Source organism: Elaeis guineensis, chromosome 3 (assembly GCF_000442705.2).
Source record: "Elaeis guineensis isolate ETL-2024a chromosome 3, EG11, whole genome shotgun sequence".
Classification (NCBI taxonomy): Eukaryota; Viridiplantae; Streptophyta; class Magnoliopsida; order Arecales; family Arecaceae; genus Elaeis; species Elaeis guineensis.
The window spans coordinates 127,867,636-127,880,051 of NC_025995.2; the positions used below are offsets into that span (position 1 = coordinate 127,867,636).

Below are 12,416 nucleotides of genomic sequence, written 5' to 3' on the forward strand. Positions count from 1 at the left end.
TTGGCATTATGACCATTGTTATCTTTATTATATTATCGATCTTAAATTATTATTAATATTGTTACCATCATCACGTTTCGTTACATCATTGCTGCTATTGTCACTATCTCCGCTAATCATTAATCAGCAGTGCTATCAAAATCATTACCATCTCTACTATTTTTATTACTATTATCATTATTTTTATTATTATCATCATATTTATTTTTTAAAATAATTAATAATAATAAATATATATTATTTTAAAAAATTAAAATTAAAAATAATTTTTTATTTTATTATTTTTAAAAATAAAAAAATGAAAGTGATATTAAAAGGTATCTAGGACACCGGCCATCTCAATAGGAGGTGATAAACAAAAAATTCGAGTGGGCAACTTCCCAGAAAAAACGAGGCATGAAAATTCCTCTAGACTGTTAGCGTATATGCACCTTATGAATGCAGAAATCTTGGGAAAGAACAAGAGGTTTCAGGTTTTGTAAACCTATGAATGAGTAAATTATCGATCTGGGAAATTGCAGTTGCTTGATTAGATCAATTTAGGAATAAGATGGGGAGAAATAATTGACTGAATAGCTAAATCTTGGATTGATCTCATGGAGAGGGCCAAATTGCAAGCAGGCTCCAATAATGAAACATTGTAGAAGGTTTTAATAGTGGATTTTTTTTTTTTTTTAGCCAAGCCTGTATGCGTATGGCATTGCAGAAGAAAACTTCAACAGAATGGAATCATGAGATGCTTCCTCCTAACTTTAGTGGGGAACAACATTGATGCCAACCCACATTGCAGAGGGGCCACTCCAGAGATGAGTGTGCCGTAACATTAATCATAAAGCCATGGGAGTAAAGCTATATATTGCATGCAATGTTCAAAGATAAGCTGTTTGCCGACATCCAAGAATTAATACTTAGCCTGACCAACAATTATTAAGAGTTAACATCTAGCTTTAATTATAGAGCAGTAGATAAACAGCTAAATACCACAATCGGTAATTCAACTTCTAAGTCATAAGAAAACATAGAGAAGCTATAACTGTTTAGACTGAACAGAGGACTATGAAGATACATAGACTCATTGATGAAATTAATACAAGTTAATGTTTACTATGTCACAGTTGCTTTATTTATGAAGCTTTTTTTTTTTTTTTCCAGTTACATTTACGAAGCTTTTTTCCAGAACTAGGAGAGGAAAAAAAAATGGGTAATGTTGCGGCCAATCGCCTCGTCGCCCGATCGCCGGGAAGCGTGCACCTGCAAAAGGAAGTCCGCACTGACCGGAGGCGGCTCCGGTGGGGACCCTCCGACGGTCAAAGTCAGAGAGGTGACTGGGCAACAGTGAAATGCAGACAGGAGCTCTGAGAGGGAGAGAGAGAGAGAGAGAGGGGCGAGCCTGCGTATGTGGAGAGAGACGGGCGGATCCCCCTTTGCACTGTTGCCTTCCCCGGTATATATAGTGGAGCACGGTATGGCGCCATCATTAATGGCGCGGACAAGTGAGGAACTGTCAACTCACCGTAGGCTGTCAGAGCCGCCGTGAAAATGTCACGTCGCCGTGTAGCCGTCTAATCACCAGGGTTGACCCGGTTCTCGGCGGGACAACGCCCCTAGGTGACCGTGCCGCATGTCCGTGTCAGAGCTGACAACGTCTGGCGGCCGTACGGCGGTTGTGGAGTCGGCCGACCCAGGGTCGGTGGCCAGCAGAGTGGCGTCGGACTCCTCCGTCGGTCGGCGAGCTTCATGTGGGTCGGCTAACGGACCTCTGGGTTTGGTCGGTCGGGAATGGACCGTGGAATGGCCGCAGTTAGCCGCTGATGGCGTCCGTCGGCCTGTCGCCCGACTTATGATCGGCCAGGCAGAGTCGTCCGTCGGGTCGTCGGTTAGTCGGCCGGGCTGCCAGGTCGGGCCCTCCGATAGTCGGTCGGGAATGGACCGTGGAATGGCCGCAGTTAGCCGCTGATGGCGTCCGTCGGCCTGTCGCCCGACTTATGATCGGCCAGGCAGAGTCGTCCGTCGGGTCGTCGGTTAGTCGGCCGGGCTGCCAGGTCGGGCCCTCCGATAGTCGGTCGGTCGGGCTGCCAGACGGTCGGGCCCTCCGACAGAGTCGGTCGGTCGGTGGGTATCCCCCAACAGTTGCCCCCCTCCACTCCCAAGTCGGGTGGAGAGCTGGTCGATGCCTTCATTCGGGTAGCAAGGCCGGACGACTGGGAGTGGATTTGTCGCATGTGCAGATCCGACCGTACCGCCGGCTGATCCGTTGTCAGACATCTCACGAATTCCAGTGATCCGAACGTCTAGTCGATGCCGGAAGTCGCGCCGGCGTCAGGTGTCAGACGCCACGTCTTGTCGTTGTCAGCCGTCACGTCGGTGCCAGAAGATCGGGTGCCGGACGATACCGCATCAGTCGATCGATATTCGGCGCCGATCGTGGATGAGGCGTCCCATCGGGAACGCGGACCGGCGCGGCGGCCGACGGCGGAGCCAACCCCCGCGCGCCGCGTGTCAAGGTGGTTGGCCGGCGCCCGCTCCGGCATTTAATGCAGGCGGTGCGGGCGTCCCGGGGCGAAGCGCGCCGAATCCTTAGCCAACCGGCGGGCGCCACGCGTCGCGCATCTGGGGGACCTTGGTCGGCGCGGGAGCATCTCGGCCGTCGGTCGGCCCTATATATATAGGACCTCCCGGACCCTGACCCACATTTGCCATTTGCTGGGGAAACTCTGTCCGGGCGATTTTCGGTCGTCGCGGCAGAGCTCTTCTCTACTTCCGGAGGGTCCATCGGGTTCGTGGTCCTCCTTCCCCTTCTTGCTTTCTTCCTCCTTTCCTTTCTTTCGGTTCCTGCACAATGACCAGGAAACTGACTCAGGGAGCTCGGTCGGGGAACCCGACCGACGACACCCGATCGGCTCCGGAAGATGAGGCCTCCTCGCTTTCGGGGCCGAACGTCGATCAGCTTCGGGAGCACTATCGCATCCCGGAGCAGTTTCGGCTCTATGCTCCAGGGGCCGGCGGTCGGGTCAACAACCCTCCGCCCGGCGACCTGGGGCTGTACGTTGAGGACCTTCGTGCGGGTCTTCGACTTCCGATTCCGGAGTTCGTCCGGAATCTGCTTGATTACTACGGACTCTGTCCGGCGCAACTGGCGCCGAACTCTGTCCGGCTAATCATTTCTTTCGCGCTGTTGTGTCAGCTCTTGCCGACCAACCCCCGCGTTTCCCTCTTCCGGGCCTTCTTCGTGCTCCGACCCCACCCTAAGGCCCGAGGGTGGTGGCTCTTCAACCCCCGGAAGGGTCTTGCCTTCATAACCGGTCTTCCATCGTCCATTCATGGATGGAAGAACCAGTTTTTCTTTGTTTCCTCTTCCTCCTCTTGGGGCTTTCCTTCTCGCTGGGGTGTACCCGAACTGAGGCCAACGACAACAGTCGGGTCGACGTGGACGACCGGGAGGACTTCCACCGACTCAAAGACATGTTGGTCCCGAAGCAGAGGGAGCTTGTTACCGAGCAAGCTCTCTATGATGCCGGCCTGAGTCTGGTCCCCCGAATAGGTATCGCCCAATTCCTCAGCTTTTCTTTTTGTTCGGCTTTAGGGTAGTCCCGGTCCGGCCTTTAACAGTGGTCGGTTTTGCAGGGACACCACCGAGGATGAGGCCGACCGACGCCGAAATTCGTCAGTTTGCCGCCGCGAGGAAGAGGCCAGCGTCGGGGGCAGGCCCTTCGCGCCCTTCCAAGAGACCAGCCCCAGTCCCGCCAACCGTGGAAGCGTCGGCGACCGAGAGGTCGGAGCCGATTATAGCCCTCGCGGCCCGACCGTCCGAGTCGAGGAGAGGCCGACCGAGGAAGTGGCCGAAGGAGTGTCGGCGGTTTCGCCGCCGCGGGTGGAGCCGGATGTCGTTCGGGAAGCCGAACATCGTCCGGAGGCGTCCGCTGGCGCAACGGGGGGCGCCGGGTTGAACTCCAGCGTCCCATCGCTGCCAGTCCCGTCGGTGGGGGCAGCTGATCGGGGGAAAGCCCCGATGGAGCCCTCGGAGGAGGAGAGATCAATGCCCCAAAGCGCATACTACCCCGAGGGTGCATCGGCCTTGGCCGATCACAACCTTGCGAGGAGGTTGTGCCAGGGGATCCTCCTCCGTACCGACGTTCAGTCGTTGCGATCTCGGCAGGTGACCGAGATGCTGTCGCGGTTCTACCCGTCGATGGTGGAGGTAAGCTTCGCGTCCCCTTTTCCCTTAAAAATTTTTGCTTGCCACATAATTCTGACAAAGCTTTTTTCCGTCGGCAGCTGATCTTCACCATGTCCGAGTTGGAGACCGGATACCGAAGGTTCGGCGACGTTCGGGCAGCCTTCAAGGAAAGGTCGGCGGCGGCCGAGGCCGAAAGAACGATGCTAGTCGACCAGCTACAGGAGTCGGTCGACCGGGAGGCCAAGTTGACGGACGAGGTCTCCCGGCTTATGGCCGAGCTGAAGTCGGCCAAGAAGGAGGCCAAGCACAAAGGCCGGGTCGTGCGTCGTCTTCGACGCGAACGGGACAGTGCCACCTCCGAACTCCAAGGGGAACGCGAGCAACTTCGGGTCAGCCTGGGGAAGCTCGCGGAAACCGAAGAGGACTTGTCCATCGCCCAAATCGACGCCGAAATTGCCAGGGCCGAGGCGGAGTTGGCGAAGGAGGAGCTGGCCCACGTTGAGGACGAGGCACGGTCGGCGAGGGAGTCGGCCGATCGTGCGGTTGAGGACTTCCGGGCCTCCGACCGGTTCAAGGAGGAGATGCTCGAATCGGGCTTCGCCTCCTACCGGGTCGGGTTCGAAGATGGTCGGGATGCCGTCCATGCCTTGTACCCGGAGGTGGACGTCAGCCGAGTCGCGCCGCTACTCGCCGAAGAGGACGGAACCGAAGAGGAGGCCGACCATCAGTCGGGAGACATCATCCCAACGGAGGAAGCCGTCCCGGAGCAGGAGCCGACCGGAGGTCCCTTGCCGACTGAAGGACATCCTTCCGCCGCCGACCCAGCGCCGCTTATGGTCGAGACGCCGATTCTTCCCGATCCTCCGTCGGTCGAAGAGATTATCCAGGACGAATGATCGGTCCAGCCGACTGTCTTCCTTTTGTTTCTTTTTGAAAACACATGTAATCGGCTTCGGCCCGACTTTGTAATTTCTTTTAATCAATGAATGAAATTGTATTCTCTTTTGCTTCTTGTTTGTAATGTTTCTTATCGCTGTAATGTCGAACCGTAGTCGCCAACTTAGAGAAGTCGCCAACTCGGGTAAGTCGGTAGGACTCAACCGGCTTGCACAGCTCCGAAGTAGCTTGTGTCCCGACTTTAGGTCGGTTTTCAATAATTGTAGTCGCTATTCGGGCGCATCTGTTAAGTCGGGATCCGATCGAACCTGGTAAGGTTCGGTAGTCAGACTTCCGTAGATGCGTTTACTCGAACATCGACCGGCGCAGTGTCGGGGGAGCGATAGTAAGTCGGATCCCCAAGTACTTGCGTCGGGTTCTCATGTCCTTCGACAGACGGTGGCGAACCGAGTGTCGTTCAGCCGGCCGCAGGTCGTGTCATGTGATAGACGGTGGTAAGCCGAATATCCCTCGACCGGCCGTAGCCCGGTCGGAATGTCGCGGCAACAGCCGCGTGGGCTTTTAGCCTTTCTTCGGTCGGGGCCCGATCGATCAGTCGGCCGATGGATTCTGCCCGAAAATTCGACCGTAGAAGGAGTACAAACTCCCGTCATCGTAGATGCATCGGTCCGAGTAAGGGGCCGATGTGTCGTCGGTTCCAGGTCCGCGTCGATGCGTCGGGGCTGAGCGCCGATCAGTAGTCGAAGAGTTAGAACTCCGATTTTTCAAACTGAACTTGTATTCCGATGATTGAATTACAGCATTCACTGGTAATACAGCTTCAAGTTGTCGGCGTTCCAAGTCCGGGGAATGGTTTTTTCCTCAAGGGTTTCCAGCCGATAGGCTCTCGGCCCGAAGGTGTCAGCAACCTTGTAGGGTCCTTCCCAGTTGGGAGCCATCTTCCCTTGGTCCAAGGGCTTCGACACCTCCGCCTTCCTCAAGACTAGGTCGCCAGGTTTAAAGAGCTTTGGTCTGACCTTGGCGTTGTAGTACCGGGCGACCCTCTGTCGGTATGAGGCCATTCGGATTTGAGCCTCATCTCGCAGTTCGGGGAGGAGGTCTAGGTCGGCCCTCCGGCTTTCGGAGTTGTCCGGCTCGCGGTACTGCTCGACCCTTGAAGATGGCAGGCCAATCTCGAGCGGGATCATAGCTTCTGTCCCGTAGGCCAAACTGAACGGCGACTCCCCGGTCGGGATACGGGGGGTCGTTCGGTAAGCCCATAGGACGGAGCCCAGCTCGTCGACCCAGAGACCTTTGGCTTCGTTCAGTCGGGTCTTGAGTCCATGGAGCAAGGTTCGGTTCGTCACCTCGACCTCGCCATTGGACTGTGGGTGCCCGACTGAAGTTAGTCGATGACGGATGTGGAACCTGGCGCAGAAGTCCTTGAAGTCTTGGTTGTCGAATTGCCGCCCGTTGTCGGTGATGATGGTGTGCGGCAATCCGAACCTGAAAATGATGGACTTTTGGACGAAGTCCTCCATCTTCCGCTCGGTGATCTGCGCCAAGGGCTCAGCCTCGACCCACTTCGTGAAGTAGTCGATGGCGACAACGATGAACTTCCTTTGGCCCGACGCCGGTGGGAAGGGGCCGAGAATATTGACTCCCCACTGAGCGAAGGGCCACGGAGCGACAAGGGGAGCGATTTGGCTGGCCGGTTGGCGCTGAATATTGGCATACTTCTGGCATGGCTCGCACCTTCGGACCAACTCTGCCGCATCCTTTCGCATGGTCGGCCAGTAGTAGCCCCGTCGCAAGACCTTGAAGGCTAAGGACTTGCCCCCCAAGTGATTCCCACAAATTCCTTCGTGAACCTCTCGGAGAGCGTAGTCGGCGTCGGTCGGTCCCAAACACCTGAGCAGAGGGAGGGAGAACGACCTCTTGTAGAGTCGGCCGTCCATGATCACATATTGTGACGCCGACCATCGGAGTCGCTTGGCCTCCGCGGGATCTTTGGGACTGGTCCCGTCGGACAAGTACCGGACGATCGGGTCCATCCAACTTGGTTCGGACGTTAGCTGTTGCACTTCTTCGACCCGATCAATGCTCGGCTGTTGGAGGTTTTCGACAAACGTCCGACCTAAAGAATCATAGGCCGACGTTGCCAATCTGGAGAGAGCATCGGCACGAGCGTTCTCCGCCCTGGGGATGTGGGAGATCTCGAAATACTCGAGGCGGGCCACGAGATCCTTTACCTTCTGAAGATACTGGATCATGGTCGGATCTCGCGCCTCAAAGTCGCCCTTGACCTGCCCCACGATCAGCTGAGAGTCGGAGAATGCCCGGAGGCTGTCGACGCCCAATTCCTTCGCCATCCTCAAGCCCGCGAGGAGTGCCTCGTATTCGGCTTGATTGTTGGAGGCCTTGAAGTCGAACCGGAGGGCGTATTCGGTGACTACCCCGTCCGAGTTCGTGAGCAGGAGCCCGGCCCCGCTTCCCTGAGCGTTGGAGGCTCCGTCGATGTGAAGTACCCAGGTGGAGATCGGGTCCCGCTCAGAGACCGAATCTCGTCCCGGGCCTTCCGCTCCCGACCTTTCGTCGGTCGTCGGGCATTCGGCGATGAAGTCGGCCAAGACCTGAGCCTTCAAGGCAGGCCTCGGTCGGTACTGAATGTCGAACTCGCTGAGCTTCATTGCCCACTTAGCGAGTCGTCCGGATGTGTCGGGTCGGCGCAGTACGGCCCTCAGGGGCTGGTTGGTGAGTACCACGATGGCGTGGGCCTGGAAGTATGGGCGGAGCCGTTGCGCGGAGACGGTCAGGGCGAAGACCATCTTTTCCGTCTCCGAGTATCTGGCTTCGGCGCCGTGGAGCACTTTGCTGATGTAGTAGATGGGCTGATGGGCTCGGCATTCGTTTTCCCGAACGAGCACCGAACTGATCGCCTCAGAAGATGTAGCCAAGTAGAGATACAAGGTCTCCCCGATCTGCGGCTTTACGAGCAGCGGCGGGGAAGCCAAGTACCTCTTCAGGTCTTCAAAGGCCTGTTCGCACTCATCCGACCAAGAAAAACCATTCGTCTGGCGCAGGGTCTTGAAGAACGGGAGGCACCTTTCAGCTGATCGGGAAATGAATCGGCTAAGAGCGACGATTCTCCCGTTCAGCTGCTGGACCTCCTTCTTGGTGTTCGGATGACGCATGTCGAGGATCGCCTTTATCTTCTCAGGGTTGGCCTCGATCCCTCTCCGAGAAACGAGGAATCCGAGGAACTTCCCCGAGGTTACTCCGAAGGCGCATTTGGTCGGATTGAGCTTCATTCGGTGTCGTCGAAGGGTGCGGAAGGTCTCGTCGAGATCCTGAACATGGTCCGGGATCTGCGTGCTCTTCACCAGCATGTCGTCCACATACACTTCCATGTTGCGGCCGATCTGGTCTTTGAAGACCTTATTGACGAGTCGCTGGTAGGTGGCACCGGCGTTCTTCAATCCGAAGGGCATCACCCTGTAGCAGTAGAGGCCCTTGGGGGTCACGAACGCGGTGTGCTCCTCGTCTTCAGGCGCCATCCGGATCTGATTGTACCCGACGAAGACGTCCATGAAGCTGAGCAGTCGAAATCCGGACGTCGCATCCACCAGCTGGTCGATCTTTGGGAGTGGAAAGCTATCCTTCGGGCATGCTCGGTTGAGGTCGGTGTAGTCGATACAGATCCTCCACTTCCCGTTGGCTTTCTTGACCATGACGACATTGGCGAGCCAATCGGGATACGTGGATTCGCGAATGAAGCCCGCTTCGAGCAGCTTGTCCACTTCCTCGTCGATGGCCTTCTGCCTTTCTGGGGCGAAGGACCTTTTCTTCTGCCTCACCGGTTTCATCGTCGGATCGATGTTGAGTCGGTGAGTCATTGTTTCCGGAGGGATGCCCGACATATCAGCTGCCGACCATGCGAATATGTCGGCGTTGGCCGTCAGGAGCTCCGCCAGTCGGTGGCGTTCGGCGTCGGGCAATTGAGACCCGACCCAAACTTTTCTGTCGGGATTTTCTCCTATCGGGATCGCCTCGAGCTGCTCGGCCGGCGAACCCCGCTCTTCCTCCTCCCGTTGATCCAGTTTGTCGATTGTCAGGGGATCCTTCGTCTCGTTGCTTTGGGCGGAGATTTGAAAGCATCGTCGGGCGAGCTGTTGATCTCCGCGCATCTCCCCGACTCCGTTTCTGGTCGGGAATCGAACAAGGAGATGGTACGTCGAGACGATCGCCCTGAGAGCGTTCAGTCCGGGTCGCCCGAGTATGGCATTGTAGGCCGAAGGGACTTGGACGACCGCGAAGATGAGGGAGACCGTGCTTTGCCGTGGTTCGGTACCGACCGTCACGGGCAGGGTGATTTCTCCTTCTGTCGTGACGGTGTCTCCGGCAAAGTCGATCAAGGGCGTGGAGACCCCACTAAGTCGATCCGTCGGTAGTCGCATTCGGGAGAAGGTCGAGTAAAACAAAACATTTGTCGAACTTCCATTATCAACAAAAATTCGTTTTACATCGTAATTGGCTATTGTCGCCGACACAACAACAGCATCGTCGTGGGGAGTCTGGATGCCCCGAACGTCGTCTTCCGCGAAGGTGATTACGTCGTTCGGTCGTGGTTTTTTGGTCGGCTCCCCTCCTGTAGACGTCCCCGATCCCAGCCGCTTGGAAATCATGTTGATGACTCCGGCCGTCGGCTGGTTAGTTGGTGCCTCCTCAGTCGGCTGGGGGCATCGATCGGCAGTCGGTCGGGTCGGCGGACCCTTTCGAAACTTGCCGAGATACCCTCGGCGGATGAGATTTTCGATCTCGTCCTTCAACTGGATGCATCGCTCGGTGTCGTGGCCGTGGCTCCGATGGAACCGGCAGTACTTCCGATGGTCGAGGCCCTTTGCCTTCAGAGGCGGAGGCCGTCGCAGGTATTCCTTCCCCTCGATCTCCATCAAGATCTGCGCACGGGGAGCGGAGAGAGGAGTGTAGGAGTCATACCTGGGACGCACCGACCTTGGAGTCTGTCGGCGGGGTGATTTTTGGATCTGTCGGGGTGGAGAAAGCCGACTACCGGCCGGGGGCCGGCTTGGTTCGGCGGGCTCCCGACCTTTTCTTCGTTTCTCCTTCGGACCCCTGGGCTCGACCAAGCGTCGGTCGGACGCTCCTTCGTCCGCGCGCATATACTTGTATGCGCGCTCCAATAGCTCGGCGTATGTTCGGGGGAGGGTCTTGTCCAGAGAATAGGTAAATCGGGACGACCTCAGGCCCCTCTTCATGGCTGAAACCGCCATGTCTTCGTTGAGGTCCCGGACCTCGAGCGTGGCAGCGTTGAATCGCGCCACGAAGTGTCGGAGCGTCTCGTTTTCCCCCTGCTTGAGGGAGAAAAGGCTATCCGACGTTCGCGGCGGCTTTCGGCTGGTGCTGAAATGGGCCACGAACGAGTGCTCGAGCTGCGCGAAGGAATGGATACTGCCCGATCGAAGACCGGAGTACCAAGCCCTGGCAGCTTTGCGAAGTGTGGCGGGGAAACCGATGCAAAAAAGAGCGTCGGTTGCCCCTTGAATTGTCATGAGAGCTTTATAGCTCTCGAGGTGGTCGACTGGGTCGGTGGAGCCGTCGTAGGGCTCCACGTGCGGCATCTTGAACCGACTGGGAATCGGCTCGTCGAGGACCAGTCGGGAGAGAGGTTGGGCGGTCTGGAAGTCGACGTCATTCGAAGACTTCTGGCCGTCCATCTGCAATTGGGCGAGTCGGCGGTCGATCTCCTCGAACCGTCGCTCGTAGTCGTCCGCTCGTCGATGCTGGGAGACCCCAGGAGTGGAGCCTCCGGAAGACTCTGAAGGAGAGGCCGACGGTGTGCGCGGCCGCTTTTCCTTCCTCGCCCGTTCCAACGGGGAAGGAGAGGGCCGCTGGGACCGTCGGTCGTCGCGCCGAGGTCGACCCTCCTCCTCCCCGTGGGAGCGCTGTTGGGAGTGCTCGCCTGGAAGCGGCAGGGGTCGGCGCGACCGTCGGCGGCTACTCCTGGAAGGCATAGGTCGGGCCGCCGGTTGTTGCTGGAGGCTTTTGACTGCGTCGGTCAGAACGGTCATCTGCCGCACGATGGCCGCAATCTGGGCCTCCGTAGTTACTGCGGGGTGCGGAGAGCTAGGCTCCGCCGCCGGTGGGGGTGGGGAGGCTTCTTCCCGGCGGGAAGAACGCCTTGCCGACCCAGTGATTCTCGATCGTTGAGCTCTTGTCTTCGTCATGCTGTCCCCTACCTGGCGCGCCAATCTGTTGCGGCCAATCGCCTCGTCGCCCGATCGCCGGGAAGCGTGCACCTGCAAAAGGAAGTCCGCACTGACCGGAGGCGGCTCCGGTGGGGACCCTCCGACGGTCAAGTCAGAGAGGTGACTGGGCAACAGTGAAATGCAGACAGAGAGCTCTGAGAGGGAGAGAGAGAGAGAGAGAGAGAGAGGGGCGAGCCTGCGTATGTGGGAGAGACGGGCGGATCGATCCCTTGCACTGTTGCCTTCCCCGGTATATATAGTGGAGCACGGTATGGCGCCATCATTAATGGCGCGGACAAGTGAGGAACTGTCAACTCACTGTAGGCTGTCAGAGCCGCCGTGAAAATGTCACGTCGCCGTGTAGCCGTCTAATCACCAGGGTTGATCCGGTTCTCGGCGGGACAACGCCCCTAGGTGACCGTGCCGCATGTCCGTGTCAGAGCTGACAACGTCTGGCGGCCGTACGGCGGTTGGTGGAGTCGGCCGACCCAGGGTCGGTGGCCAGCAGAGTGGCGTCGGACTCCTCCGTCGGTCGGCGAGCTTCATGTGGGTCGGCTAACGGACCTCTGGGTTTAGTCGGTCGGGAATGGACCGTGGAATGGCCGCAGTTAGCCGCTGATGGCGTCCGTCGGCCTGTCGCCCGACTTATGATCGGCCAGGCAGAGTCGTCCGTCGGATCGTCGGTTAGTCGGCCGGGCTGCCAGGTCGGGCCCTCCGATAGTCGGTCGGTCGGGCTGCCAGAAGGTCGGGCCCTCCGACAGACGGTCGGTCGGTCGGTGGGTATCCCCCAACAGTTCCCATATTATTTTACCAGCCATTTCTTTTTTTCCCTCCCATAGGTGTTTAGTTGAAGGGAGTAGGAGTTCTGAATTTGAATGAGAATAGATGACTTACATTTCCAATATTTGATTGGAAAGAGTCTCATTCTAATTTCAATTTTGAGATAGAATAAAAATAATCCCACCTATCTAGAACTCAATTTCCATTTTTTTCTACAAATTCAAATTTCTATTCAATCATAAATCAAATATTTCAAAAAATTTGATCATTCCGCTTCCCGCCAATTCCGATCCATTCCGCTTCCCATGCTAACCAAA

The 12,416-nt window shown here is 56.8% G+C and overlaps 1 protein-coding gene across 1 annotated transcript in view; it reads right to left on the reverse strand.

Moving 5' to 3' along the window:
- The window catches only part of LOC140856365 (aspartate--tRNA ligase 2, cytoplasmic-like), a 6,888-nt gene extending 6,817 nt beyond the window's left edge, over window positions 1–71 (reverse strand). Inside the window, 1 exon segment of the mRNA XM_073253472.1 lies at window positions 66–71. Within this exon segment, the coding sequence (XP_073109573.1) occupies window positions 66–71 (6 nt within the window).
- Between the last annotated feature and the right edge of the window lie 12,345 nt (window positions 72–12,416).